The following is a 27,838-nucleotide window of genomic DNA, read 5'->3' on the forward strand; positions in this document are numbered from 1 at the left end:
TGATGCACAATGATCAACAGAATCAAATGGAAATATGTTCAAATGAGCACTCTCTGACTAGATGGTGGAGGAGAAACACACGGTCTCCTACAGGAGGGTACATCTTTTTGCGGTTTTAATGTCATACAGTACTACTTCCTACTACTTGACATCTAGGTAAAAAAAAAAAATACACAATATAAAGTACTTCTGAAAGAAATATGACTTGGTTGACAATTTAAATACTGTCTTTTGTGTTCAGTCCACAACCACAACTAATCTATACTTGTTTTACAAGTAAATCTGAAATTACAGTATACTGTATCTTATTGAGATTTGTATGGCATTTACAAAGTTTAAAACAAAGAGACCTTTTATAGCCATTTAAATCCTTGCATGATTGTGACAATTATAAGTAGCTTGGTGTTTTTATTTCTTTTTTCTCTGGATGGAATATGATGTAAAAGTAGTGTACACTGTATAACTGCACAATGTATGAATTCTACCTTGACAGATTTATACTGACAGCAGCCCAGTTCCAACTGAGAACAATCAACACCTTCTCACCCTTCTTTGCTGTCACTTTATACCCTTTTTTAAAAGGTCCATCTCACAGGGTTGTAGAACTGTCGTTCGCAATTAAACTTTATCCACAATCTGTTAATACTACTGATCTGGGGGAAAAAAAAACAAGATCAAGAGGAATAGGAGCACTATCACAAAGCATAAAAAACAGGCTCGCTTAAAATTGCATCAAGGATGTGGAGAGAAGATTGGACTGGGTGAAGTGAGTAGAGGGTTTCTCCGAACTGGCAAGTGGAACGAATGAAGGGTCTGTTCTATATCTAAAAGTACAGCGCCAGGGCTTATCAAAAAGTAAACAACAACTAACAAAACAAGAACCAAAAGCAAAAACCCGACCATGCCCCAGCCCCTCTCCCTTATCCGGTCATTCTGCTTCATGAATCCTCCTCCAGCTGCCTGAGCTCCTCCCGTAAGGCCTGTGCCCGGCCCAGTTTGTCCAGCTGATCCTTGGAGGGGTTCTGCAGCTCCCCCGAGTCCAGTTTTTGCTGCAGCTCCTCCACCTGCCGCAGCTTCTTCCGCAGGTTCTTCATTTTCTTGACCTTCTCGGTGGCAGTGCTGGGCTCCGCGGGGGCAGCTGCGCTGTTCTGCTGCTGTTCCGCTGCCGACACAACCACCTTCTCCAGCTCTTTTGCCAGAGCCTCTGCCTCACCGCCTGCCGGCCCCTGCCCCTGCTGCTGCTTGCGTTTCTCTTTGCGCTTCATGTTGCGCTTGGCCGTTTTGGAGAGTCCCGTTGCCTCGCTCTCCCTGTCTCCGCCCCGCACCGCTGCCACCTGCTGCTGCTTTGCTGCTGCCGCGTCCTCTGGGTTCATGCCAGGCGGGAAGTCCGGCTTACTCTTAAAAAACTTCACATATTTATTCTCGTAGCTGTGCACGGACAGGAGAGGAAAGAAAATTAAGAATGTGATTGCTTTTTGAGCTATGAAAAACCTTTCACCTGATAGGCGAATGCAATGACATCACTTTGGTTCAGATCATTCACATGACACAACCAAGATTTAATTTACTGATTTAGATTCAGTGATCGTGGGATTACAGTGATGTAATTACATTTCTTCGATAACTGAAAAAACAATGGAAATAATCCTGGTTTATATGACTGAACTATTGTGTAGAGCTCTGTCTGCAAGCAGTTGGCTGAATCGACAAATTAAACTTACACTGGCACCTCCTCCTGAGGTACATATCCGTCCTTCACTCGCCGAGGTTTCCTCCACGTTCCATCTGGCCGCTGGGTAGCAGCAATATATTTTCCTGTGAGAACACACAGGCAAAACTCAATGAGAATTGTGCTAGCTAGGGATACTTTTCTCAACAGGCAACTAAAGCACTTTTTAAGTAACTCTGGATAAGGGCATTTGCTAAATGCCATAAATGCAAAATGCAAGTATTCCATCATTACACTTGACTGGTATGTCCCTAACAACTGTATCTTAAATATCCATTAATAACACTAGACAGCAATTCAAGGCATAGGTCAAGTTAAGGAAATTCTGCTTAAATTGTATTATTCACAGGTTGTTGTTTTCAGTTTTCTTCAACAAGCTCTTATGTTTAGTTGTGTCATTCATGTTCACCAGAGCTGCTAGTGTATTTAACCAATCATCAAAGAGACAGGACAGTGACCATGTTCTGTGCAACATGAACAGTTTGCCTTAATACATGACCTACCCACGGAGACATATGAAGTTGTAAGCAAACAAGAAACGTGTGTCCAACAGAGATATTTCTTACCTGCAAATACTGAACAGGGATACCCCTTACCTCCTCATACTTAACATCTTAAGGTGACTGAATTGTCTTGCATTATATCTCATTAAAATATTAACTATGCTTATTACATGTGAACATAGTAATTGTGAAATAAGGCTGAGCAAGGACCTTGCTACTCTGATTTTAAAAACGAATTTTATTTTCTTAATTTTTGTTTTGTGTAAAACATACTGGGGATTTTCCATAACCCATGGCAAATTTGCAAGCATGAAAAGTCGGTCTGTACAAACACGAACATGATATGAAGATCACCGAATCTGCTCCAACATGCGTCCAACTTCAATTATGATAAAATCTCTTTATTACTAAATGAATAGTATGTTCCTAGTTAATCATTTAAACTCTCTAAATAGCAAAGACCTTTTCGCTGGTGCATTCCCCTATTTTAAGCCCTGAGAATGTGCTGCCAGTTAACATTTGTTGCGGACCGTAAGCTTAGCTATCTTATTAGCTTATCTTACATAAAAGAAGGAAAAATAAACGCTGTTTAAAGAAGACTAACATTTAGACTAAGTTAATGATATCTATTAAATGTGTACAGTCAAAACATTAAATGTTACATTGCTGTATAAATGAGAATACAATATAAACAGTTAATTTCGGAGGTTCATTTAGACTTACCGGACTGACTAGCTAAACATGCATGCTACGCCGCTAGTTATCGTTTGTAGATAAACGGTTCACCTGCTTGAAAATGTAATAATTCTCCATACGTTATTTTGCAACGTTAATAACTGACGCAGAATCAGCATAAATAGAAATAATTATCTTGAGTACAAAATACAGGTAAGAGGTAGCTAGTTAGGTAAAAACATTTAGCTCACCAGACTCATCTGTTACATAGGGAGTCGCCATCTTGACAGATGCGAGACTTCCGTTCACGTGGAGGAAGAGGTATGAGAGAAGAAACACAAACGCTAAGCCGCGGGCAATATTAATCTGCAATCCATCTTCTATCTTTGTGACCGCATTAATCAGTTTTAACCTCGGTTTATGCTAGTAATGCCTATTTGAATTCCATTGCTCCACTAAAGATAAAGCAAACACACTGAGTGTCTTTGCAGCACTCATTGTTGCTATTTATGAACTTATATAACTTGGTATTTATCTTAAGAGTACCCTAAATAAAGCAGATACTTCTTTAGAGTATTAATCATTATTATGAGCACCATGGAATCCACAGCTATGTGATTAGGTTATTGCATATATTCTGTAACTGAGACATTTCCTATGCATGCCCTACAAATGAGCCAATTAGTTGGAGGTCCTGGGCCACAAGAGCAGAGATTAATAATACAAAATTACACGTTAAAGCAGTCGAAAATGGAATATAATGTATCCTCCCAAAAATCACTAAACGGTCAGAAAATGTTTGTTATTAAGTTAACTTAATTTAAATAAGTAATGATCAATTTAAATTGTGCAAGGACATACATTCCAGATTCATTTGGCCGCTCCATTACTGAATTGGTTTTGTTATTTTGTCAGTGAATACAGGATGACATAGATACATGGATAACATCCCATCACAAAAATGTAACACGTTCTACAGACCTCGAGCAAAAAACGTCTTCGCCCTCCAGTACACATTTTACTCTCTGCAGATAGTAAGAGATATATCTAAAAATAAACAAACAGTAATACAGCACTAAAATGCGTTTCTGGGCTAAAGCTACAGGTTGACAATTGTAGTTATGAACATGAAAAAATAAGATTGTAAAACAACTGTTAGACTTGGTTTTAGCCTTATACCACACAAACGTTGGAACCAACAGGATTAATGACAAATGTTCGCGTTGTAGTTGAAAAGCTAGGTGGCCACTTTTTATAATTAAAAAGTATACGGAAATGGAATTTCGAAACAGCAGCTGTCAGAGCAACATAAGGAGGGCTGGTAGATGCTTAAAGTCCACTGCATACAGGACATTCGGAAGTGACGCGGCAAACCGGCTGCAAGAGCGCTGTAAGGAAAAGAAAACCGACACACTTTAACGGACAGACGATTAAAAATTCATCCAGAGACTTCTAGGTAGGGTGTTTTCTACTTGTAGATTTTTTTAGGATCAAGAAAGTCCCAAATTCCAATTATTTATGGTCTGCTAGCTTCTGTCTTCGACAGCTGAATTGTGGATGATTCCTGCGCAAAGCGTACTTCAGCAGAACACTGCAGGCTATGAGACAAAACAAGCCAGCCAGCCAGATATGTAATTAGCATTTTACATGAAATGGGTATAGGCTAGACTGCTAAATACTCATACTAAGATAAACATTTTGTTGGTTTCATGTAAATATCTGGGAACAATAATTCGTTTACTGGAAAATTGGCAAGCTAACTGGGTAAATAAATAGGCATGCTAGGTGAAGGTTAGCAAATTCACCTAGCCAGCAGCAAATGCGTTGCTAAGATACTAACCTAACGTTACCTTTGTAACTAAGATGGCTAATTCACAGCTCGGTAGTTAGCCTAGCATAGCTAGCAGGTTAGCCAATTGTCTTCGCCTAAATAGGGTTACTAATGGCTAACGAGCCTTCGATCAAGTAACACATTTGCGAAAATAAACTCTGTCGGCTTTAAAAGAGAATGCAAAACCTGCGATAATTAATATAAACAACTAATGAAGCCAAATTGACCTAAGACGCTGTGTCACCTTTGGTTAGACCCACTGATAACTACGCATTGGTCAGCTAGCTGGCTGGCTGGCTACGCGGATCTGGCTTTGCGTGTAGATGGCTGGCTGTTTTGCAAGGCGTCTTTTTTTTTTATTAAAGGCAAATGGTTGTGAAATGTGGGACTGACTTTATACCGTTAGGTATTTAACTAACCTATCTAGATGGCTAACCAAGCTATTACAACTAGCTAGCTAGCTATTTTAGTCAGAGCTCACATTCTGAATTGGGCTAGCTAACTACTTAGCTAACCTACTCATGTCATGTCTTTAAGTTAATTATCAAACTGGGTTTGCCTTATTCATCTTTGAATTAATAGACTATCTGCATTGATGTAATTGTATTTAAAAATTTCTATATATATTTTTAAATGTTCTTTAGAAATGTTGACAGTGTTGTAACCAACCTAGCTGCTTGTGAGGGCAAGGGGGTTTCTTGCAATGCTTAAAGTAACGTTATCTTACGATAGCTAGCTAAGTTAGGCTACTTGTTTCTATTGAACAGCTAATTTTAGCTAGCAATCCCCGGGTTTTTTCACTTATAAGTAAATGCAATTTTCTTTATATAGGTAAATATGATCCATAGGTGTGACGAGCAAGAAATGGTCTTGTGAGCTAAAATCGAGTTTTTAGTTTTTTACGTTGTTTTAGCCAACGTGAACATGTTGATGCACTAGTGTGCAAGTTAATCTAGCTAGAAAGTACAGAAATGTGTGAAATGAGAGAGAGAAATTGACCCTCGTTTGTTACGGTTGAGTAGTTTCAGTTTTTAAAAAGGCTGATCATGAGCTGGCAGAACAACTTTGAGCGCTGTTCTAAAGTTAGATGTTACGTTGCTCAGGGACAAACATAGCTAAGTATGAGCCTTTTGATTTGCAAGTTAACCGCCAGCTAAATGTTTCGATACAGTTTCCTTAGACACCTCCTTTGCATAGCAGGAGTTTGTATTAATAACCCATCCTGTACATTTTGATTGCTTTGGTTATGGTTAATTTTAAAGCTAAGATTAAGATAATCTAAACTTTACGTACTGTAGTGTCAGTTACAGGTTTTGTCCTTCGCATTAGTGCCATAACTGTGTAGCCTATGATATTTCAACCTTCACAGGCTCGGAGAAATTATAATCAAGCCACTTACAACATAAAAAGCTTCTTGTAAATTACATGCTTTCACTTAGTCTTAAGATTTGACTTCACATTTTTTTTGAACAGCCCGAGTCTCATTCTGCTTTTCAAAGTAACAAAAGTAGTCCTGCTGGTGAGTTTTGTCTGGATGCTGGGCAGTTTTACTTTGGATTTTAAATTTGGTGGTATCTGGTTGACTGGTTGTTATTGCTACCATCACTCATCTTTTAGCAAAAAGTACGGCTAACCTTTAAGGACTACCTAGATATGCATGAGGCCCTCAAGCAATTGCTGTTCCCTATCTAGCCAGTCTTTAGCAGTCATATCTAAGAAGTTCCTTTTATGACTGTTAAAAGGTGAATTTGAAGCTGCTGCAATGTATGTTGTTCAGTGACTCAATGAAAGTGATTCAGCAGCTTTGTGTGTATACTGATGAGTTACATTAAAAGCTTAATTTCCCAGTCCCATGGTGTGACCAATTAGGTGTGTGCTGAGGAACTATTTACCAAATGAACCTTTAATCCTTATTTTGAATGCTTGTTTGGTTAATTTTTCAATCACACCCTGTGTGGCTATGATTCACTAGCAAAAAGGCCAAAATCCTTCAAGAATAGTTGTTCTGTGTATCTAAGCAATATTGTATTTTCTGAAATTGGAGGCATCATTTAAGCCTAGGTGAGCACTAAATTACATTTTGCCTGTGTTTTTCCTTTTGATTATACTTTAATCATTAGACTTAAACTAGCGGTGGGTGATTGTTCACAATATAATCTCAAAGACCTGTATGATGTACTTTCAAGCGTAGCATAGAGAATATGATGACATGTTCTACTAATGTTTTGAACCATCACAAAAAAACTTAGATTGCCTGTAATAAAGTGGATCCACACTACATCAAAACCAACAGAATGATTGGTTAAAAAAATGGCTGTGCTGGTTGTCATATTATACCACATGCCTCTACCGTAGGGTATCTCTATTTGTGACGTGTTTTAAAAACAATTCAACATGACCCATCAGCGTGATGGCTATGGCGCTGCTGCCAAAAAGAGACTCTGAGTGAGTAGTGTTAGTGGTGGCTATGTACAGTCAGATTGCTCAAATCCAAGTTATCTGTAAACTCTTTTGGCATTGATCAACATTGTCAAATGTAATATGACAAATCCATTCATCCACCTTCTCTAAAGGAACATGCTGAGTGTTTCACTCAGTTCGTAAAACCCAAGTCTTTGGTATCTCATGAGGTCCTGATACATAAATGATTGATATGCAGCAAAATATTAACAGCTCAGTTTGGCAGTTGGAACTGTTGATCTGTTCACTGAACTTGGCAATTGAGTTGCAGACATTTTGCCCCAAACGAGACCGCTTCAGTGTGAGTTGGGTGAAAACTCAAACCCCATCAACAAACCAATCAACACCTATGAATTCAGTCCACAGCACACAATTAATCACAAACCAATCAGGTCACAGCAACATGGACAGAATCTTTAACACCCAATCACAATTCAGATTGTGAATTGTTAAGAAAGTGATTATGGCTTTTTGGGAAGATCGCCTGATTTAATCTATATATAGTAAATTGTACAGTAAAAGGTAACTTGTCCCCAAATTTTATTGATGTGACTTCATTAGAATTACTGTTCTTGTTATTCATGTCCAAGTGGAAATGATGAGCTTGTAGCTGAAGACAGCTTACAACATGCACATTCCATTAATTTTAGCCAGGTGCTTAGTGTTCTGCCACTTCACTCAGACTCGACTGGCCTCTGTGTTCCTTTTACAGTTGTTGAGGACCACATTCTTGCTTTGAATTACGGTATACAATTTCTCATCCCTCCCCAAAGTTGGCTTTTTTTTTTTTTTTTTTTTTTGCGCTCAGTTCAAATTACTCACTATCTCGGCCCATTTGCTTTTTTCATGCGACCTACATAGCAAGAGTTCAGTCCCCAGAGGGATCTTGCATAACATCGTCATATCAGGGGTGTACACCTGTTATTCAGTGTTAACTATTTTGGTTACGTAAAAAGGGTTCGATTGCATGTGGTCCTCCTCTTTGTCAAACAGCCGGTTCATTTTCCTGTTGAGTTAAATATAGGCTTCGTGTCTGGTGTCATCTGCTGAACCACACAGGTGTGTGACGTCCATTCAGGTGTGGTGCAGGCACTCTCTGTGCTGGTGACATGCTGCATCGGACGCACCTACAAGCAGCACGAGTCAAGAAGGGTGTGTGTTGGCATAGTTTAAGTTTCTTTTCCCAAGGCTGATGGAGGGGAAACAGAAAGCTAAGCATGGTCCTGTTTGGCTTGTAAAAGCTGTTGCCTTGTCTTGCTGTGTTTCCTTCACGCCTGGTTTGCTGAAGGAGTAAGTGACGTGAGAAAACGGACACGTACACACACTGGAGCGTCTCTGGCTTTAGACATTGAAAAGTTAAGTGAAGGAGTGTGCTCACTCGCTTGTGCAGTAGTAGTTTTTGCCCCTTTTTTGCCAAGAAAATCTGTAAAACTTTGAATGGAAATTCCAAGACACCTCAACTCCTGATTTAATAAGGTATAGTGATGCTCTATTGATTTGTTCTTATTTATGGGTGCACAGTGGATGTCTGATTACTAGACATCTGTGGTGGAGTCATTCTCCCCCTTTTTTGCTTTGATGTTTTTGGCTAACTTGCACCTTTTTATATATCCCTGAAGATACTTAATTGCACAAATTGGTATATACTTCATGCTCATTTGCCTAAAGAAACCAAGTAAGCTCATGATTCAAAGGTTCTGAGCTGTGACTGAGTGGAGATCGGAGGCAGTCTCTTGCCAAGGACAATACTGAATGCCGATTGTGCATATTTGTGCCAGACAGACAGTAATTCAAGCAAATCTGATTTTCATTAGGGACATTCTGAAGGAAATGGCCTTCAAAGAGAAAGTGGACCTGTTTACCATGTTATGCAGGACCAAATTGCAGTCTAAAGGCCTCCCAGACTCTGGAATCTGGCCAAAGCATTTCCTTGGCCCATAAAACTTTTTATATTTTAAAACTTGTAAGTAATTCTGATTCAAAGCATTAACAGACTTGAGCTGCTTTCGTCTGCAGTGGAAGGAACATGCTCTGAAATGGTGAAATATGAGGAGGAAGAGGAGGTTTATTCCTTTTCCAGATTCTTCCAACATCGTTATGGGAAGTAAGGGAAGGGAGGCGGGGGGAGAGCCAGTGTGAGTGTTTAGGAAATTGCCATGTCTAACTGTGGATGTGGAAGTTTGGCTTTCTGTCCTTGGGTGACCCTGTGGGGTCGGAGCCCTCGCTTTGACACGCAAGCATTTTCAGAAGGGGAGGTTGGAAGGAAGACAGGAAGGACTAGTACTGCCTATCCAAGCTTTTTCCTAAAGACAATTTTAACAACAATTTAAATAAATAAAACAAAGGGATCAAAATAAATAATCCTTGTAGAAGGTTTTTTTTTAACCTTTTGTCTGTTAAGTGATTTATTTCATTCAGTAAGCTCACCTTTTCACTCTTGCAGAATAACTGACAAGTCAGGAGACAGAAGTCCATTTAAGATCTTGTAGAAGTGGATTATGGCGAAGAAGAACAGTCACAAGGGTAAGTACTGTAGGCATTGTAATTCTGTGCTTTTTACTTTTTCAATAAGTTTCTTTGTACCCTATCCATAGTGCCCTGACCCACTTCTTTGGAATGACTTTCCTATGCCTCCTTTTCTGTGTAATGCAGAATGTGGGTACAGTGTGTCAGTTACCAGTCTAATAATGTGTGACTGCATTAAAACTGAGGTATACTGTTCTCTTCTAGTGTCTGTGATGTAAAAGGGTATTCACATTCTTCTTTGCAGCAGCATTGTGTGACATGGTGTCTTTGACATGTCAAGGCAATGTGTTTTTGACCTAAAATCCTCAGTAGGTTCTCTTTTGGGTATCTACACAGAATTGAGACAGTTTTCTTCCTCTTCAGGCTGTCTTGTTATCTTAATCAATCATTATTGCACTGTTGTGCTACTTGTTGTCTTTAGGCACTGGACTAGTCTCAGTTGAGTTGATTCCTTTCGGTCATGACAGGCCTGGGAAGCAGGTCGATGATCGGCCAAGTTCAAACTGTCACTTAAATCTGTAGCTGGGCATAACCATTAGCCTGCTGCTAAAACATTTTGGCCTAGGATTAAGAGAGCTTTAAGGCATGGTTTAAAAGGAAAAAACAAACAAACATGCACCTCGAATTTACTCTTATCTTTCCCCTTTACATGTTCCCAAATTTTGCTCTGGTGCTATAAGGTTCCAGGGCTTCCAAATAACAGTAACAAGTAACAAAAGCTCATGGCCACCATTTAACATAAAAAAAACAAAACAAAACTGCATGCCAAAATCACTTAAGAAGAAGAAGAAATGGCATTGATTTCAATTGTCTCTCATTGAAAGAGACTTTTGCTTTCTGATTTAGACTGAAAAATGTAGTTTAAATGGGGCTTGTGTAGGATAATGGTGTTTAGTGTCCTTGCTTTATGACATTAAGTAATCATGTTTGCCAGCCTTTTTAAAAATCTTTTACGCATGCTGTTTTAAAAGGGTCTGCACAGACTAAGCATAGCTCTTCACAGTAGCTTGTGAGCTGCAATAAAAGTGTGGTTATCCTGGAACCACAGGCAGTAATGGCAGTGAAAGGTGATTCGTGTAATGAAGTGGAGAGCCACCGACATGCACCTCATACTGAATGCCCTGAGGGCAGTAATCCCTCTTTTATTGCTCTCTTCAGTATGTAACGCATTAGCTTTGTCCATGTCCTCAGCGGTATTCTATCCTTCTCTGTGACACAGATCAAGGATAGACCTTGCCTAGCTTCCCCTGTCTGTGAAAACGGGTATATTTTGTCTCCTCAGGCAGGGCTGCGGGGTTAACATGCAAAATGTATTCCGTTACAGATTACTGATTAGGTAGCCTGGTTTTCTTAGTGATGGCTTGCATTGCACAGGTCCTTTGTGCCAATAAAAAGGTTTCAGTATTCCATTTCTTTGGGAACATTTTATTTCAAGTACTCTTGCTTTCATTCAGGTGATCAGTAACAAAAAAAAACCTAGTTAAGAAGTGACTGACTTCAGGACCTGTCCTGCATCACCTTTGCCAGAATACAGCCAATTGTCTTTGTTGAGTCATATGATGTTTATAATAATCCTCAATAAAAGACTAATATGGGAGAGGCGAATTTGACAGAATGGTGTGGGACATGATGTAGGAGCTTAATGCTGGTTTTAATAATTAGCATTTCTCATTTTCAACTGTGCTGTCCCCACAGTTCATTAGCCCATGCTGATTGAAAACTGAAAGTAATTGCTGACACCGCTACACAACATACTGAAAGTTTAAGTTTCTGGGTGGCTATACTGTCATTCCATGGGTGTTTTGTGAACACTAGGGTATAGCTGAGATCATAAACAGCATTGGCAAAATGAATACTGTGCTGAAATTGGTAGCTGTAGTTCAACAGATGGACTCGTTGCCTTAGCAATTGCTTGTTTTGTCTAGCAAATGTAATGTTTGCATTTATATGCACTTGCAAATGCTTTCAACCTGAAGCATTGAAGATGTTTGTGTCTCGCTTGCTGAAACCAGACTCTGTGTGTGGTGGGGTTGATCGGAAGACTGCCCATTATAATCTCCCATAACTAACTCAAATGAGATTCATGTGTGTGTTTTGGTTTTTTATTTATTAATTTTTTTTAATACTTTGGTGTGTTTTGTGAACACTCTTTGATCCATTAGGTGCTGAAGTGCTTTATGTAACAACCTGGATAGTTCAACCTGTAACTAGGTGCGTGTGTGCCTGTATGTTCTTATCATTCATTTTTATACCCTCAGCATCATAAATGGCAGGTTTCTGTGTTCCCGGTTAACTCTCCACCTTTATAAACTAGTAGCCTGTATATACGGACCAAACACACAATTGCTTTATTGAAAATAACTAATGTAACATGTTCTTTGTTCATACCAGTTTTAAAAGCACGTACATACTATTTGTTTGAAATGAATCTCGACATAGCTACAATAGACAATAGATGCTGCATTACAGTAGCTGTGATTGGCTCAACACGAGGTTCATTACATTACATTATATTTATATCTGACTTTTCAATAGCTATTAACTCAAATAATATTAATTTCAAATAATACAATATACTCTTTTTTTTTTTTTGAGTATTGCTTTGATTAGATGTTCCGCATATGCATAGATTAGATTAGGTTAACTTTTGTGTAACTTTCTCGTTATATGAATATAAGAGCTTATGTGAAATCATCCAAAACCATCATTAATTCAAATCAGCAGCATAGAGTGCAGATCCATTTGGATAACGAAAGGAAAATGATGCTTAACTCTAACAATTTAAGACTTGAATAGCTTGTGGGTTTTTATTGAGGTTTTGTATAATGTTCTTTCTGTCCTTGAGACTTTTAAAGCCAGAAGGAAGCATCTTACATGCTGAGTAAAGTGACTAAAATGAATCTCTTTAGTTTATACTCTGAGCTTTTTTTTTAAGCACATCATCAAAAATTGCAATTTGCTGTTTTTGTTCTTTGCTTTCCGGTCATGTTTGCTCAATATCTTTTAAAATATCTGAAGGAGTATTCAGTTCGCTACAGTTGTGGTTGTTCCAGTTACAACCATCACAGAAGGTTGTGTATCTCTGTGATACTCTGTACTTAGAATGAAAAAATATCTATTTTTATGTTCTTTGAAACTACAAATTGGCCAAGCAATCAGTATCACAAAATGTAAAAATAATGAATACAAGACCATGTATTGAAAATCCTGACTTTTTTTTTAACTTAATTAGAAAGCAATAATTGGTTAGAAAACTGAATAATCTCTCTCTTTAAAATTTAAAACCTGTTTGACAGTTGTTCCCAATCCCAAGTTCAAACACATTTTCAGGTCCTTTGTATGTCATGGTTTATTAGAATTTGACTTATTTTGTTCAGGTCAATTCATATTGGTCAGGAAATGAGCTAAAGCGCATTTGCCATAATGTGATATCAAAATGGTTCCTTCTCTCTGTTCAGTCCATTGCTGCAAGGTTTGTCCTGTTTGTTGGAAAAGGTCTATAACACAATATGATATGATCTTCCAAGGGGAAGACAAGGCACTGATTTTAGAAGTCTTTGGTATATTGCCAAAGCAGTCATCCAAATTCAGCAGATAGACAGGTATGCATGTTTGTTTGTTTTTGTTTTTTTTTAAGTTTCTGAGAAACTTAGTTGTTCCATGGAATGAGCCATGAACTAAAAATGGCAAAAACTGAATGAGCTGCTTCTTTGTTGAGGCTAAGGTATACTTGGGTGAATTTTCATTTTTCTACAATATTTTATGCCATGCTGTTCTATGCTGGCTATTTTGTTTATGCACAATCATTAGCAAAGTATTGATGGACACAGACAATCTTCATAACCAACATTAAATAAATAAATAAATAAATAAATTTAAAAAAATAGCATACTTCATGGAGGCTGCATGGAAAAAGTTCCCCTGAATTGAATTGCAGTCTTGATCTGGGTCAGGAACATATTAAGATATTCACAAATCTGAGGGAATTGGTTATTTAATAATCTTGTCTGTCTTAAAGTAAAGGTTTTGGTGAGTTATATTAAGCACTGCACCACTTTAAATAGGTTATATATGTAAATACGTGTCCTAGACAGCAAATCTCTATTTTTCAAATGGTTATAGAGGTAACAAATTTTAGAATATTGGATAACTCTAATCTCAAGTAATAACATTTCTAAATGTAATCATCAAAATTGTTTTACTAGACACATGGGCAAGTGTACTTTCACCAGATCACAAGCCACTGTGCAGCATTTTCACAGAGGTGTCAACGTAATATTAAATTACATTTCCAACAAAGCCACTAGCTAACATTAGTGACACCTTGATATATAAATGATTCCGAACAATGTGGTGCATCTATCCATTTAGAAGCTATCTCAAGTTTGCATGAGTAGTGTCAACAATGTTGAAGCATTTGTTCATTTACAGACTTATTGCAATATAAGGATTCCTTGTTCACTTTGATCCATCACTGCCAAATTAAAGGTACTCTGGTCAATGTAGCAAAGCCTGCAGAAAAGTTGCAGACATTGTAAGTTTGTTTAATGTTCTGATGCTCAGTCAAACTTTTAATTTTGATTGCATAATGCAGTGAATGCATTGTTCATGCCCACATGGCCCTCTGAAGGAGTTCTGTTCATGTCTGTTGTTGCACCAGACCAATGTAAATGCACCGTGAAGCCCCCGCCCAGCCCTCCTGACACCATCCGTTGGCCAGTAGTTGGGTCAGTGTTTCCCTAGGCTAAGGCACACCTTGAACAGAATAAGGATTTGTTTCTTGTTGCATTATGACTTGATCTACTGAAGCAATGTTCTAGGATAACAACAACTACTTGCTGCGTATCAAAATAATGTTTTGTTGTGCTAACTATCTAGACAGGAGCTGGAACATTGTAATTACCTTGACGACAATACCGTATGGAATTTAGGGGATATTGCCTTACCATGGCATGCTAACCTGGCAAGGCTAAGTTACTATCCTAGCTTGGATGGATGGATGGATGGATGGATGGATGGATGGATGGATTCTTTTGTCATTGCACAGAGTACAGAGAAATTGAGTTGCAATGGTGTTCACGCATAGCAAACAGAAATAGAAGCAGAAATGGAATACAAAATGATTGAGTGAAAAATGGAGTATAGACCTAAAATATAGCATTGAGAAATTGCGCTTAACTGATGAAGCTGTGTTCTTAAATACTAGTAATGGTGCTAATCAAAGTATGTATTTATAGTAACTGAGTGTTCACATATGTAGCTAGCCAGTCTGTTGATTGGAAATGTCCATTTTTTTTGACTCTCGGGCCATTGCTTATGTCAGACACTACAGACTTTGTAGATTTTGCCCTGTATACCATACCAAATTGTCCAAAAGGAAAACCTTTTGTTTTCCTAGATAAACAGCGAGTAAATACTGCTTGTCATGAGTATTGCTGTAACAGCAACTGAAGAAACTCCAGTGTTTTAATTATGCATTTATAGTCTGCTAGGATTTGTGATCCATTAAATGCTGGACTACTGCGCATCCAGTACTACTGACTACTGAGCATCCAGTAGCCTACCAGGCTGCCAACATTTGGAAGAAATGGCACATTTTCAACATTTAACTATTTTGGTAAATGTTTCAAAAACAACAGTATTTCAGCCAGTATGTCTGAAAGCTGTATTTGATTTTTAGCAAAAACTAGAATATTTGATGTAGACCGGCAGAGCATGGTTAATATGTTGGGGGGGGGGGAACTAGTGTGCACAAATACTGGTAGCAATACGTGGCAGTTCCGAGACACCAGAACCCTGCTCATCTGAAACACTTTGGAGAAGATGCATCTTGTAAGTATGTAACCCTTCTTGTTGGTTGTCCTGCAATCTATGTGAGGTGAGGGTAAACTGATCAGAACTGTTTGCATTGTGATCACAGGCTAGCTCTTTACTTTACGAGTAGGATTACACAGACCTGAAAAAGTGTGGAACCTTTACTGTGTTCTCTAGCACTTCATTTGAGTTCTATTCTGAAATGGGAATTCACAAAATAAATGTTGATCGCATTTCTGTAATACTTTGCTTGAAAAATAAATGTGACTAAAAATGTGACTGTTTCAGTACGAGTGGCCAGCAGAAATGACCAGAGCATATACTTCCTGGTAGTGATCTGATACTGGCTCATTTTCACCTCGGCTTATATGCATGTTTAAAATAAAATCCAGCTTGTCGTACATGTCCAAATGAAGTGGACAACACGTTTACATCTTGTCTAACTCCATATGCAGGGTTTGATGCTTCCTTAGCCCTTTGTGTGCCAGGGCGTTGGAGAGAAGCAGAGCGGGGAGGGGGGTTGGAGGAGGAGGAGGAGGAGGAGGAGGAGAAGGGGGCAGCAGGAGGTTTAGGCTGGGAAGAAACTTGGAGTCTTGGAATCTCTGCGTTTAGTTTTAGATGATGTCTAAGGATGACTGACTGTGGGTAAGTGTAGGCTGTGCACAGCAGGCTTTACTTTTTGTGTGCCGTCTGTGAAAGAAAATTATTTATTTTTCAGTTGTGGTTATGGTCAAAACTGTACAAAATGGCTGTGTTGTGCTACAAATATAACCCGCTTTCACTGGTAGCAGTTTGGTTCACCATTTCCCACTTCTTCGCCATTCTGAAAGTGTGAACAAATATTTTTACACAAAAAAAAATGGCAAAGTTTGCCTTTAAAAAAAAAAAAGAAAAAAAAAGTAAGTCACCAAATCCGTTATAATGGTCTTCGCTCAGATTTTCGGCTCCCCTCCTCCTCGTCTCTCTGGGCTGTTCTCTTGACCTACATATTTGGAGGGAAGTCCCCCCCGCCCCCTCTGCCAAGCTGTGCAGAGTTGTCAAGCTCCAAATAGTAAAGTTTAACCTGAACATTTTAACTTTTTTCTTTGTCTTTTTGTAGATACATCAGGGGTGGTGTTTGACACTCACTCCAAAATGGTGATGTCTCAAGGAGGAACGTTTGAGAAGATGAAGGAAAAGGTAAGAAACTACTTCTCTTTGGCAACGTGGAGAGCATAAGGGATCCGTGGCATTCTTGAAACCCATAACCAGCACAAGTCATTGACATGAGTGTGTTTGTTTTTCCCCTCTGTTATTGAGAGACTACTTGGAGTACAAAGCAGTAGGTGCTATATTGTAGTTTTTTATATATTTTTTTTTTTTTTGGGGGGGGGGGTAACCTTATTGTCTAGGCAATGGCACACCAAGTATGATTAATTGCTCAGAGAGAAACGGTCTAAAGGAACTGCCCAAACATCAAACACAGAATAAATGGTGTTATTAAATATTGACTTTGCTTGCAAATTTTCAGGGAGTTACCATTTAAATAACCAAATTACTTTTAAAGGCATATATGTAATCATGCAGGTCTGATTTTAGTTTTCTTGAATTATCTATTGATTTCCATGCAATGCAATGACAGTCTTAAAATATCTTAAGTGGTGTAGCAGTAAAACCACATTCTTTGCTTCTGAGGGGGGCGGACTCTAAAACTCTAATGTATTGTGAAATGGCCACTTTCTCTGCGCACATTTATACCCACACTCAAAAACAGTAGGGATCTCTCTAAAGGCTTTCAAAATTTCCATTTCACAAAACAACTAACTGAATTGAATGTAAATAGTTTAATTGAAAGATATATATTTTTAATGCTGCTTACAATATAGTAAAAAAAAAAAAAAAAAAAAGGTATTGCTAATTTTAGGTCTTATTGGTCTACTCTGACAGCTTTTGTCCACCCACTCCCACTAGGACTTCTTTGTGTTATTTCCTCCCAGCTGTTCTCTCAGATCCGGATGACTCCCCTCCCTAGCACTCTTTTTATAAACATGCAGCACCTGCGCACACGGCGTCCCTGTATTTTTCATCTGCCCCTCTCTGTCCCCTCCTCTAGATTAATGCGGTGAGAGCGGTGGTTCCCAATAAAAGCAATAACGAGATCGCCCTGGTCCTGCAGCACTTCGAGAACTCTGTGGACCGGGCCGTGCAGGCCTTTGTGGAAGGTACGCTTCATTACCCAGCTCTGGCTCCATGTGCACCTAGTGGCTCTGAGTGCTCAGCCAGATGTGGTGAATAGGATACAGTGGACACAATCTTTGGATATGGCAGCGAATGGTGACCCAGGGCCACTTTTATTCTTGATTGACATCAGTCTCTAGTATTCTGCATGCTTGTGTGTAATGATCTCTTCCTTTCCTGAGTACTCACACCCAAGCACAGGTATGGTGGAATGCAAGTTATAAGTCACAGAGGAATTTTTGATGGAAACAGGAAGCTGACTTGGCTTTTTAGATCTTCTGTATACACGCACGCACGCACGCCTATAATAAAGTGTGTATGTGTAATGCACTACTTCCTTTCCTTGTACTTTGTGGCGTATTCTTCAAAGACACTGCATCACTTTAAATATAACAGAATTAAATTATGGGACTAGTGCAGACTGCCAATGCTGGCTCCTAGCCATTATAAACATTGAAGGAATGCTGTGCTATTTGTTTCATTGCAAATTAATTTCAAGCTTCTTATTATTGATGATGATTAAAAATAGATCATTTTAGTTCTGAAGTGGTGGAATATATTAAGCAGCAGACATGAACTCATAAACAATGTGTGTAATTTGCCAAGATACATTAGGGCCATGTGCTTAGTGAGAAATGCAATGCAAAGGCAATGTTCTTGCTGAAGAGAACCTTATTAGATTGCGCCCTACTACATGTGTTCCTTTATAGGGAGCCCATCTGGTTAGCCAAGCCTAACATTAAGTTACTGGTGCATTTGACTCATGTTGGCAAAGTGTTTACTGTTTCAGATTGTAGTTATACCATACACAGAATGTTCAGCTTTCACAACTAATGGTGACGCCATCTCAAAATATTCACGTCTCCCTTTTTTCTACCCATAGGCAGTGCAGTAGAGATCCTGAAGGAATGGAATATTACTGGTAAAAAGAAGGTGTGTGCCAGCAGAATGACGCACAGCCCTGCCCTATGTAACAGCCTTGCCTTGTAGATAAACTCGGGATAAATTTGGTGGAAAAAGATTTCGGTCTCTTGCTGAAGACAATAAGAGAACCTTTTGTAGTAGCTTTAAGGGGAGTTTCTTTTCAAAACTCACAGCACCTGTTGTAGCCACATATGTACACCTATCTATCTGTCTAATTTACATAATCTAATCTCATTTTCAAAATGATGGGCAATTTAATACATTCAGAGAATTTTGGCAATCACATTTGTCAACACAGGATAGCAGGCAAGTCTGAGTACTGAATACTTTTTGAATGACTAAAACAGCAGTACTAACAGTCCAAAGGCTGTAGGTAACTTTTTTGTGTAAGGAGCACTAAGAACATTTTAAAATGGATACAAATTTTGATGGAAACATAATCTCTTTAGTAGGTGTATTTTATGACTTTGATTCTGATCCATAGATGCACAATAGAATAATTATTGTACTGCTCTCATAGAATTATAATTTAGAAAGGTACATGAAGGTTAATGCATGCATTTCTTTATTTTGATTTTTCTTTTTTAAAATTCTTTATTCTGAGTATAATAAATTTTCTAAATGTTTCGCTGTATGTAGCAGTTGGTGAACTTTTATCATGTGTGTTGATGCAGTTTTGTTTCTGACTTTATTAATTGATTTATTTAATTTACTCATTGACAGCCCAAGAAGAAAAAGAAGCCCAAATCACAGCCTGAAGCTCAGGCAGACCCCATCCCCTCTGAATCAATCCCACCTCCAGAGGTGGAGTGTGCGGGCACGGTAAATGGTTTCCATGCCAATGGTTCAGCTGGTGCTGATGGTGAGTCACTGGACTCCTTGAGTGAACAGCTAGACTCCGCCTCCCTGGATGCAGCTGAACTTGAATCAGAACCTGCTACAGCTGAGCTCTCTGATACCACAGGTAGCCCCAGTGGTCATGCATATGATTTTGTCTTCGATGGCTGTTAGAAAGATTTGCACTGTGTTGCAGGCACGTACATCACGGCGCACTAATAATGTGTGATGTGTAAGTAATTAGGAGCCAAGTTGATGCTTTTTCTCCTACTGCATTTATATGTACTGATCTTTTATAGTAATTGGGTTGGCTTTCTTTTGTTACAAAAATTTGCATGAGTTTCAAGGTCAGAGTTTGTATAAGTACCCAGACGAAAACATGATGTGCTCTCTGTCCGTCACTTAAGACAGCTTGTCTCTGCAGGAGTTTGGGAGAGGGTAGCTCAAGGGCAGCACTAGCATTTCAAATCACAAATAGTCCCTAGCCATCCAGCATGTTTCTGGTGTTTTAAATAAACACAAAGGGTTTTTGTTTTTTTAACCAAAGTTTTGTTCTTCATTCATCCACTTATTGTACAGGTGGAGAGGCAGAGTCCCAGAAAAGTCTAACCCCAGCAACGAGCCCAGCCCCCCAGCAAGGCACCAATGCTGGGTCTCGCCAAAATCACCAGAGTTCCCGTGGCACCAAGTCTCGCCACAGACCTTCAGCTAGTTCCCAGAATACTGCTCTGGCACCTCCCTTTCTCTATGATGACAGCCAGCATTGTTCATTTGCAGCCAGAAAAATTGGTAAGAGTAATGGCAGACAACTAAACAAACAAATAATGCATGTCCCAGCAGGAGTGAACGTAATTCTTCAGTTAGCCAGTTTCACACTATGAAACCACTTAATCAAACATACTCCACTTTCCCCCACCAATGTTCAGCTATAGATGGTTGGAAATAAGTGACAGAATTTGTCTAGTGGTCTTAGCTGTACTCTGTTGTTTTTAAAAATATTCAGTAATATCTCCTGGGGAAGTAGTATGCGATTTTTGGGGTCTGTCTTTACAACTTGTCCTCACATCCAGGCTTTCCTGTTCCTCTTCTGATTTGTTCAGTCAGAAACCTGGTGTTTTTCAGGCATTCTCTCAGGCACACAAACCACCAGTCCAAATGTAATTTCCCAGAGATGGCCAGCATGAAGCTAACTGAAGCCCATAGACAGTGCTTAAGAGCAGCGAGGTTCGTGAGGCAAGGCCCTTTTGAGGCAGAACCAGGAAAGAACTTATTCAAGGCATTGCTGTCTGTTGCTCAATAAAGCTCTTTTTCCTGTAAATCAGGGAGCCAGATGGTTCCTGACAATCTTGGCTCTTTATTCTTAATTCTCTCATTCCAAATGCAGATGTACATGTCGTATCTCAAGGGGCCCTTGTCATTCTGTTGTTGTAAATGTATCCAAGCAAATAAAAAAATAAATATCCCAATTGTAAAGCCAAATGGGGTGTTCTTCCACTTAGTGTGGAGTGTTTAAAACAATGTAGGGTTAACAGGGTGTTAAAGACTGGATTACCATTCTTGTTTACCTACTTGTAACAGACCATGATCTGGAAGTTGTGATGCTAAGAGATGAGGTGCTATACAGTGCTTCTGTTATTCATGACGTACTACAGCCAAGAGATTCTACAATGTCATGGGCTTCAGTGGGAGCTCCTGTATGTACCCAACTTCGAAGCCTCTGAGAAACAGACATGAAGCAAGGGAGAGTTTGAGACAAAAACTCCTTCTGTTCACATAGGCTAGACAACACTGGCACTTTGCACAATGGATATGTGTGTTCTTAGAAGGGCTTAAATGTTTCAGGCTGTCCTCCAACTCTTTGGTGACTATCTGTGGATAACACTGTGATTGTGTGTTTTTATATGTGACAAATTGAGGTACAGAACAGGAATTAGACCTGGTTTCCATCTGGTCTCTGGTATCCTTGTGGATCCACCATGTTTATCCTTTCAGTGTAGCCTCACGCTGAAGTTTCCTGCCCCTCCCCCCTCCCCAGAGGTCATTTCTTTTAGCTTTTACGCTGTCACTGGATGGTTCTGAAAGCCCATAACACTGCTACTCTTGATAGAGGACTATAGTTACAAAGCAATGTAAGCATCTTATTGGCCTATATTAGTTATTTGAATTTGAAGTGTCATTAAACATCTCTTGTGTGGTGTTTCTGTCTCCACGTCTTTCTTTCTCTGTTTCCCAGCACCGAACATTGATCGCTCAGTGAAAGATCTGCAGCGATGTACAGCATCTCTGACACGGTATAGAGTGGTAGTGAAGGAGGAGATGGACTCTTCCATCAAGAGGATGAAGCAGACCTTTGCTGAGCTGCAGAGCTGGTAAGCTTCTCACTAGTTCACTCTCCAACACAGGCTGTCTTGACGCTTGCGGCATGAGCTCTTGTGCGCGCGTGAACACGCTCCTTTACACAAGTCTGTCAGTGCTCTCACAGGAGTGGTCAAAAGCAGTGGAAAGTAAGAGAGGCCTTTCTAAAGTACTAATGGAATGTTTTCGTGGATCTGTGGTTTGCTGAAGTATCTGTTTTTGGTTTTTAAACTTTTACCCCACTGCATATTGAAACACAATTTTGACTTTGGAGTCCAGTATATTTACCCTTTGGCATGTCTTTTGTTAAGTTTCCTGCAATCTCCCCCTCCACTGATTGGTCAAGTGCTGTTTACCAATCATTTTCTGTTTGTGGATCATGTCAAGTTGACCATTTTAAAAGCAAGAACATTTTAATAACTAACTAGCCAGTAGAAAAGTAGGAATTCAGAAGAATATTTTCCAAACAAGACAGTTTTATGAAAAAGATGTGATCGATACTGTTTTATGATTTATGTCGGTCTTATGCTCTAGATGTTCTTTTTGAGAAAATTGGCAATTATTAGTTTTGCCTGTGACGTTGAGATGCATGTTGCTACAGCAACTTCTTATCTGTAAGTGACTGACCCGTAGTCTACATAATAAAAATGTCAAGGTCTGTTGAAGTTCTCTCTGCTGTTTCTGCAGGAAGCAGAAACTAAAACATGACAGCAGGGCCCTGATGAGGGTACTGCCAGAGAGAGAGAGGGACAATTTACCAAACTAACAGGATATTATTGGTTCACACTGTGCCATCAGCTACAGACTTGGGGTAAAGGTGTATGTATCGGAGGCTTTAAGATTAGCACATGCATGCCATTCCTCCCCACCACTCATGATGTGCTGCCATAGCCTCAGCTATGTGCCATGGATATTCATAGATTTGTTGCTGTCTGTAAAAAGCCTCAAGTAGATCTCTATGTAGCTATGTTGCCAGTGCTTATTATTACTAATGATGATTATTACACTTTCTTATTAGAGGCCTTTTTGGTTTCAGCTGGACATGACTGGCTTCTTTATTGGTTCACTATTTAAAGAAGTCTAGACTTAACATGTTATTAATAACCACTACATAAAGTTGGTGTTTTATAGTGGATTGCAACATGGCTGGTAGCGATGTTTTCAGGCCATGTTGAACCATAATCAGCCATCATGAATTTACACACACACACACATGTGACACTTGGGTGGATATGCATAAGATATGCACACCCAAAGAGGTTCAAGAACATCACTTGTGCTAGTCTGATACTTTTCTTATCTGCTTCATTTTCTCTGTCTCTGTGATGAGAACCTTTGGTCTGGTCTACCTGTTAGCCTTGTTTCCACCTCTGTCCTCATTCTAATCTTTACAGCACTACACTCGGAAGCCTGGTGAGTGAAAGTAAGGCTTAGTAGACTGGCCTGAGGGTGTGGGTTATGGCTAAGAGTGATTCATTTGTTCTAGTCACCTCATCTTCCCTTTGTAAAATAATACCAAATGGCTATAATGTGTTCTCTTTTTCTCAGTCTTATGGATAGAGAAGTGGCTCTGCTAGCTGAGATGGATAAAGTCAAAGCGGAAGCCAGTGAGTATATGTGTTTATTTTTCTCTCCTTTTTCTGTTTTCCATTTGCACACTTTGAGACTTGTGGTAGATGCTTGAGCTGTGAGAGTTGACCAGTTAGAGTTTCACCTTCTCCCACCGCCAACAGCTGCTCCACACACTTAACACTTTGTGCTGTCTGAGTGATTGATCAAATTAGCTATATGACCATTTCCCAGTGTCTTGCTGAAATAGAACCAGGCACTTCCAGGTGTTCTGCCTTAGTCCTACCTTATGTACAGTAATGTAAATGTAACAAAAATTCACTGAAGCAGAATCATTCAAAGAATTGCGCTACAAGACTTGTACAGAAGTTCCCTTAAGGCACACAGATAGCCCAGGGGCATAGAAGCTGCAATGTTTGGGTGGGGGGGGGGCTGTCCTCAGTAGTGTGCTGTGCAGGAATGCATACCTCACAAGGAAGCCATTCTCCTGGACTTCACCCTGGGAAACGCTATCAGGTGTCGGGCCTCAATGGGCCTTTTGTTTGTGTGTGTGGTCAGGAAAGAGCAACCTACAGTAATCTTGCTTACAGCTTCTGCTCGCCACTTTTTACTTTCTCCTTTTTATTTTATTTATTTGAGTTCTCTCTCTCCATATGGTTAGCCTAGTTGCTGCTACACTTGAGTGTTCAACTTCCCCTGCCTTCTTTTCCTGAGTGCTCAGACTCCAGTGGTTTTAAGGTTTAAACTGCAGATGTCTTCAGTCCTCCTAATGCCACTAAATGACGCAAACATGCCCTTTCCAGGGAGCCTCTTCTGTCCTTGAAGCTGCTTTCAAGTGGTCAGGCGGAACAGAAAGCTGCTAAGTGCATTGTTTGTTTGCAACTTGGCATGTTTGTTTTTTATTTGTCAGACCCCCCCCCCCCCTTTAATTTTTGCTGTCATTTGTAAACACACATGTTTACCTCAGCTTTATCCTGAAGGAAAGGGTAACAGACACACCAACCAGTGACTGACATGGTACTTCTTCTAAGTGGAGCAGAGCGTGCTGGGAGGAAGTGTGGGCAACGGCCCGGTCGTCCGGTCTGTAGTGCGAGCAGCAGGCCAGGGCAGGCTTTGTTTTCATGGAGTGACAGTGCCCTGTGTTCGTGCTTGGTTTAGTGGCCATCCTGGACAAGCGTCAGAAACGAGCGGAGGAGCTGAGGAGACTCACCGACAAGTCTGCCTCCATGTCTGAGGAGCAGCTATCTGAACTCCGTGCAGATATCAAGGTGTGTGCAAGCATGCATGCAAGCTCTCTTGGATGTTGCACACATGTACGTGGATGTTTTTTATCATCTTTCTTTATTTCTTTCTTTCTTTCAGCACTTCGTGAGTGAGAGGAAATATGATGAAGATCTGGGAAAAGCTGTTAAATTCACTTATGAACTGGATCCTCTGAAAGCCAGCATCATGGCCTTTGGGTCAGGTAGGCTGTTGGAACATCTTGTGCATGTAAGAGTATAGAACATCTGAGGCTCATTCATTGGCCCTGATTCACTCTCTATCATCCTCAGTTTATCATCCTCAGACGGGCTACTCCAATCGCTCTCGCTGTAGTTCCACTTCTTCTTCTGTCACTGGCTCTGCTCCTGTGGAAGCACCACCTCCACCTCAAGCCCCATCCCAGGCCTCGGGTTACACACCCCGCTCCAGCGTCCCTCACAAACAGGTAAAACGCACATCTCTGAATGTAACACTTTAGGAGCACACTAACGGTGTAGAACTGCATATTTTAAATCGAATTCACCTGTTTACCCTAACTCTCTCCATCTCTGCCTGCTTTGGTGCAGGTTTTCCAGGGTAATAGGCGTATATTTCAGGGTTACCAAGGTGGCCCACGGCATAACGGGGCCTCCAACTACGACCGCAACCCCAACCGCTCCAACTACCGCTACCATGGAGAGCCGCGTCAACAGGGTGACCGTGGCCAAGGCGATACCACCAACTCGCAGTTCCCTAGTAGCATGAAGGGCCCCTCCCAGTCGTCTGCAGCAGCCTATCGGCAGGATCGACCCGCGCAGAATGGGTTGCCACAGAGGCAACCTCGGACCAACTGCCCCTGACATCCTCAAAATACCTCTTCCTTTCCTTTCGCGTCTCCCTGAGTGCCCAGTGCCCCTCCCTTCAGTCCCTGCAAACATCCGTCTGCATCCCTTACCCCCACACACCCGTCCCTGTCTCCATACCCCTTATCACTCAACTATTTCATATGGATGAAGGATAGGACTCAAGTTTACATTGCCCCCCCCGCCCCCCGCCCCCAATCTTCCTCCGTCATCTTTCATGTTCAATCTCCCACATTCCTTTTTTTTTCTTTTAAATCTCTTGCTATCATTTGCTTCTGTCATCATTAGGATTTACCTTTTATTTGATTTTTGTTTGGGAGAGGATTACAATACATGTTTGCTCAAAGTGGCTAAACTTCATTGACACTTCGTGAAAATGTTCGTTAGTCTTAATCTCCAAGATGTGTAGTGCACTATTCATGTTTCTTCTTTTCTTTATGCTAAAAGATTCATATAATCTATTTTTCACATTACTTTTTTTTTGTTGTCAGTGTAGTGCAGTATTTTCTGTGTATCTCTTTCCTTCTTTGAGCTTTACTTTCTTATCTTTTTAAAATTGCATTGTCTTTTTTTTTTTTTTTTTTCTGTAACTTTCTTATACTTTTAAATTTGATAATCTTTAGCTCTGGAGCCATTAGATAACACTGGCTCTGAGATCTTTGCTAAACTGCAGTGTTGTATGGTTAAAAAAAAAAAAAAAAAAAAAAAAAAAGGGAAAAAAAAAAAAAAAAAAAAAAAAAGAGCTTGTCCCCACATGGACAATGAAGGCAGAAACTCCACTGTTTGAATCTGTAATATCTCAGTGCTGCTCATCTAATAAATGACCTGACGGCTGAAAAGTTCTGAGGGGGACTGCCCCGTGTTCTTTTGCCTTCTGGCCATGATGACTTCTTGTTTCTAAGTAGACCTTTTGTGTTGTCATGCTTGCTGAGTGCACGCTATGCTTTGGTTGCTCCTCACCAGGAGCGCTGCACGGTGCTGCTCTTCCACCGCCCGCTCGTCCTCGAGCATGCTACCCACAGCCTCGCTTGCCCTGCAACTTCTGCATAAAGCCCACGAGCGGAGGCGGAGCTCTGGCCTGTATCAACGAGCACTCATTAATCTTCCACAGTGGGCATGGCATGCATTTAATATATTTGCCTTTGATCACAGGACAACTTCACGTTCGTCTTTTTATGTCCGAGCATGCATGCATACCTCACGAGCATATATTAACTATATTACTATCTCTCTCATTGCTTCTTGACCTGTACCAAGTCAAGGGATATTCAGCAGAATTTTTCCTCAGTGTATCTTTTGGAGTTGAAGTGCATGTCACATTAACCTCTCTGAAGGTGCTAAAGTGAAAGGTAGGATCCCTATCCCCACAATTCCACCCTTGTATTTCCACAGTGACTGAACAAAATCTAGTAATATACCTCATAACTCAGCCACCAGGGTCTTTGCAGAGCATGAGGGCCCTGATTGCTTGGCTTGACTTCGAGAAGTGCAGTTCACACCTGTCGTCCTAGGACTATTGTGCATAGGATGAGATGCTCGCTGGCAGCCCCGGTGAAGCATTTTTGTAACCAGCTGCTTAACCTCGATTGCCCCCCCCTAAGCCCCAAATCAATCAAGTCTCCCGCCATCACTTTAGAAACTGCCTGAAGACATTCTCCTTTCTGATACATGTTTAGGATCTCTGTCTGTAGACTGTCAGTACTTCAGAGCTTATGAGGGGTTTAAGGTCTATTCTGTTTGGCTGCTTTTTTTTTTTTTTTTTTTTTTTTTTTTTTTTTTTTTTTTTTTTTTTTTTTTTTTTTTTTTTTAAACAACCTCAGTTCCTACATGCGTCATCTGGTAACATTACCACATGCTTGGAAAAGCTGTTGCCCGTTTTGGTAACGGTGACATGGTTGTGTAGGTCTTTTGAGCTTAGGACAGCACCTCTGCTTCCTCTTGTAGCCTCCTGCCACGCCTCCCTCAGCAGTCACAGCCAGTGAAGTGCAAAGGACTCTCACATGACCACTGTCACCTCCTATCTTAGAAGTAACATGAAATCTGCTTGTTTCTGTTTTTTGTGTGTTCAGTGCTTGAGCCAGACTGCTGAAATTTGATTCGGTCATTAAGGAGGAAGTCTGCATCACACAATGTTCACCGTTTAATCATAGCTTAGTTTTCTGGTTTTTCCCATGCAACTTTACCACCAAAGAGATGCTTTATTTTCTAGTTCAAAGTTATTGCCTTTTACTGCTCTTGTTTCTAATTTGATGCCATTTCCCAAGTGACTCCAAGTGGTGATGGCGGTGATGAT

General features: G+C 40.1%; 2 protein-coding genes across 4 annotated transcripts; one reads left to right on the plus strand and one right to left on the minus strand.

Annotated features, from left to right (window-relative positions):
- Positions 1-98: 98 nt before the first annotated feature.
- On the minus strand, positions 99-3,333 carry pym1 (PYM homolog 1, exon junction complex associated factor). Its single transcript, XM_027029109.3, has 3 exons — positions 3,159-3,333; positions 1,722-1,815; positions 99-1,428 (listed from the first exon to the last, which is right to left on the minus strand). The coding sequence occupies exons 1-3, from the start codon at positions 3,187-3,189 to the stop codon at positions 939-941; spliced, it is 615 nt and encodes a 204-aa protein (XP_026884910.1). The 5' UTR covers positions 3,190-3,333; the 3' UTR covers positions 99-938.
- Positions 3,334-4,236: 903 nt separating this feature from the next.
- Positions 4,237-27,337, plus strand: spats2 (spermatogenesis associated serine rich 2). 3 transcript variants are annotated; one of them, XM_027029106.3, is made up of 13 exons: positions 4,237-4,363; positions 9,642-9,721; positions 16,638-16,717; positions 17,631-17,739; positions 18,639-18,688; positions 19,403-19,643; positions 20,096-20,305; positions 21,750-21,885; positions 23,420-23,478; positions 24,599-24,708; positions 24,803-24,905; positions 24,994-25,148; positions 25,270-27,337. In XM_027029106.3, exons 2-13 carry the CDS (start codon positions 9,697-9,699, stop codon positions 25,540-25,542), a joined length of 1,551 nt encoding a protein of 516 aa, XP_026884907.3. In that variant the 5' UTR covers positions 4,237-4,363; positions 9,642-9,696; the 3' UTR covers positions 25,543-27,337. The 3 variants fall into 3 exon arrangements, with proteins under 3 accessions (XP_026884907.3, XP_026884908.3, XP_026884909.3); XM_027029107.3 differs by lacking the exon at positions 4,237-4,363 and adding an exon at positions 8,028-8,674; XM_027029108.3 differs by lacking the exons at positions 4,237-4,363; positions 9,642-9,721 and adding an exon at positions 16,076-16,183.
- Positions 27,338-27,838: the final 501 nt, after the last annotated feature.

Source organism: Electrophorus electricus, chromosome 25, assembly GCF_041902795.1.
Source record: "Electrophorus electricus isolate QZ-2024a chromosome 25, ASM4190279v1, whole genome shotgun sequence".
Lineage (NCBI taxonomy): Eukaryota > Metazoa > Chordata > Actinopteri > Gymnotiformes > Gymnotidae > Electrophorus > Electrophorus electricus.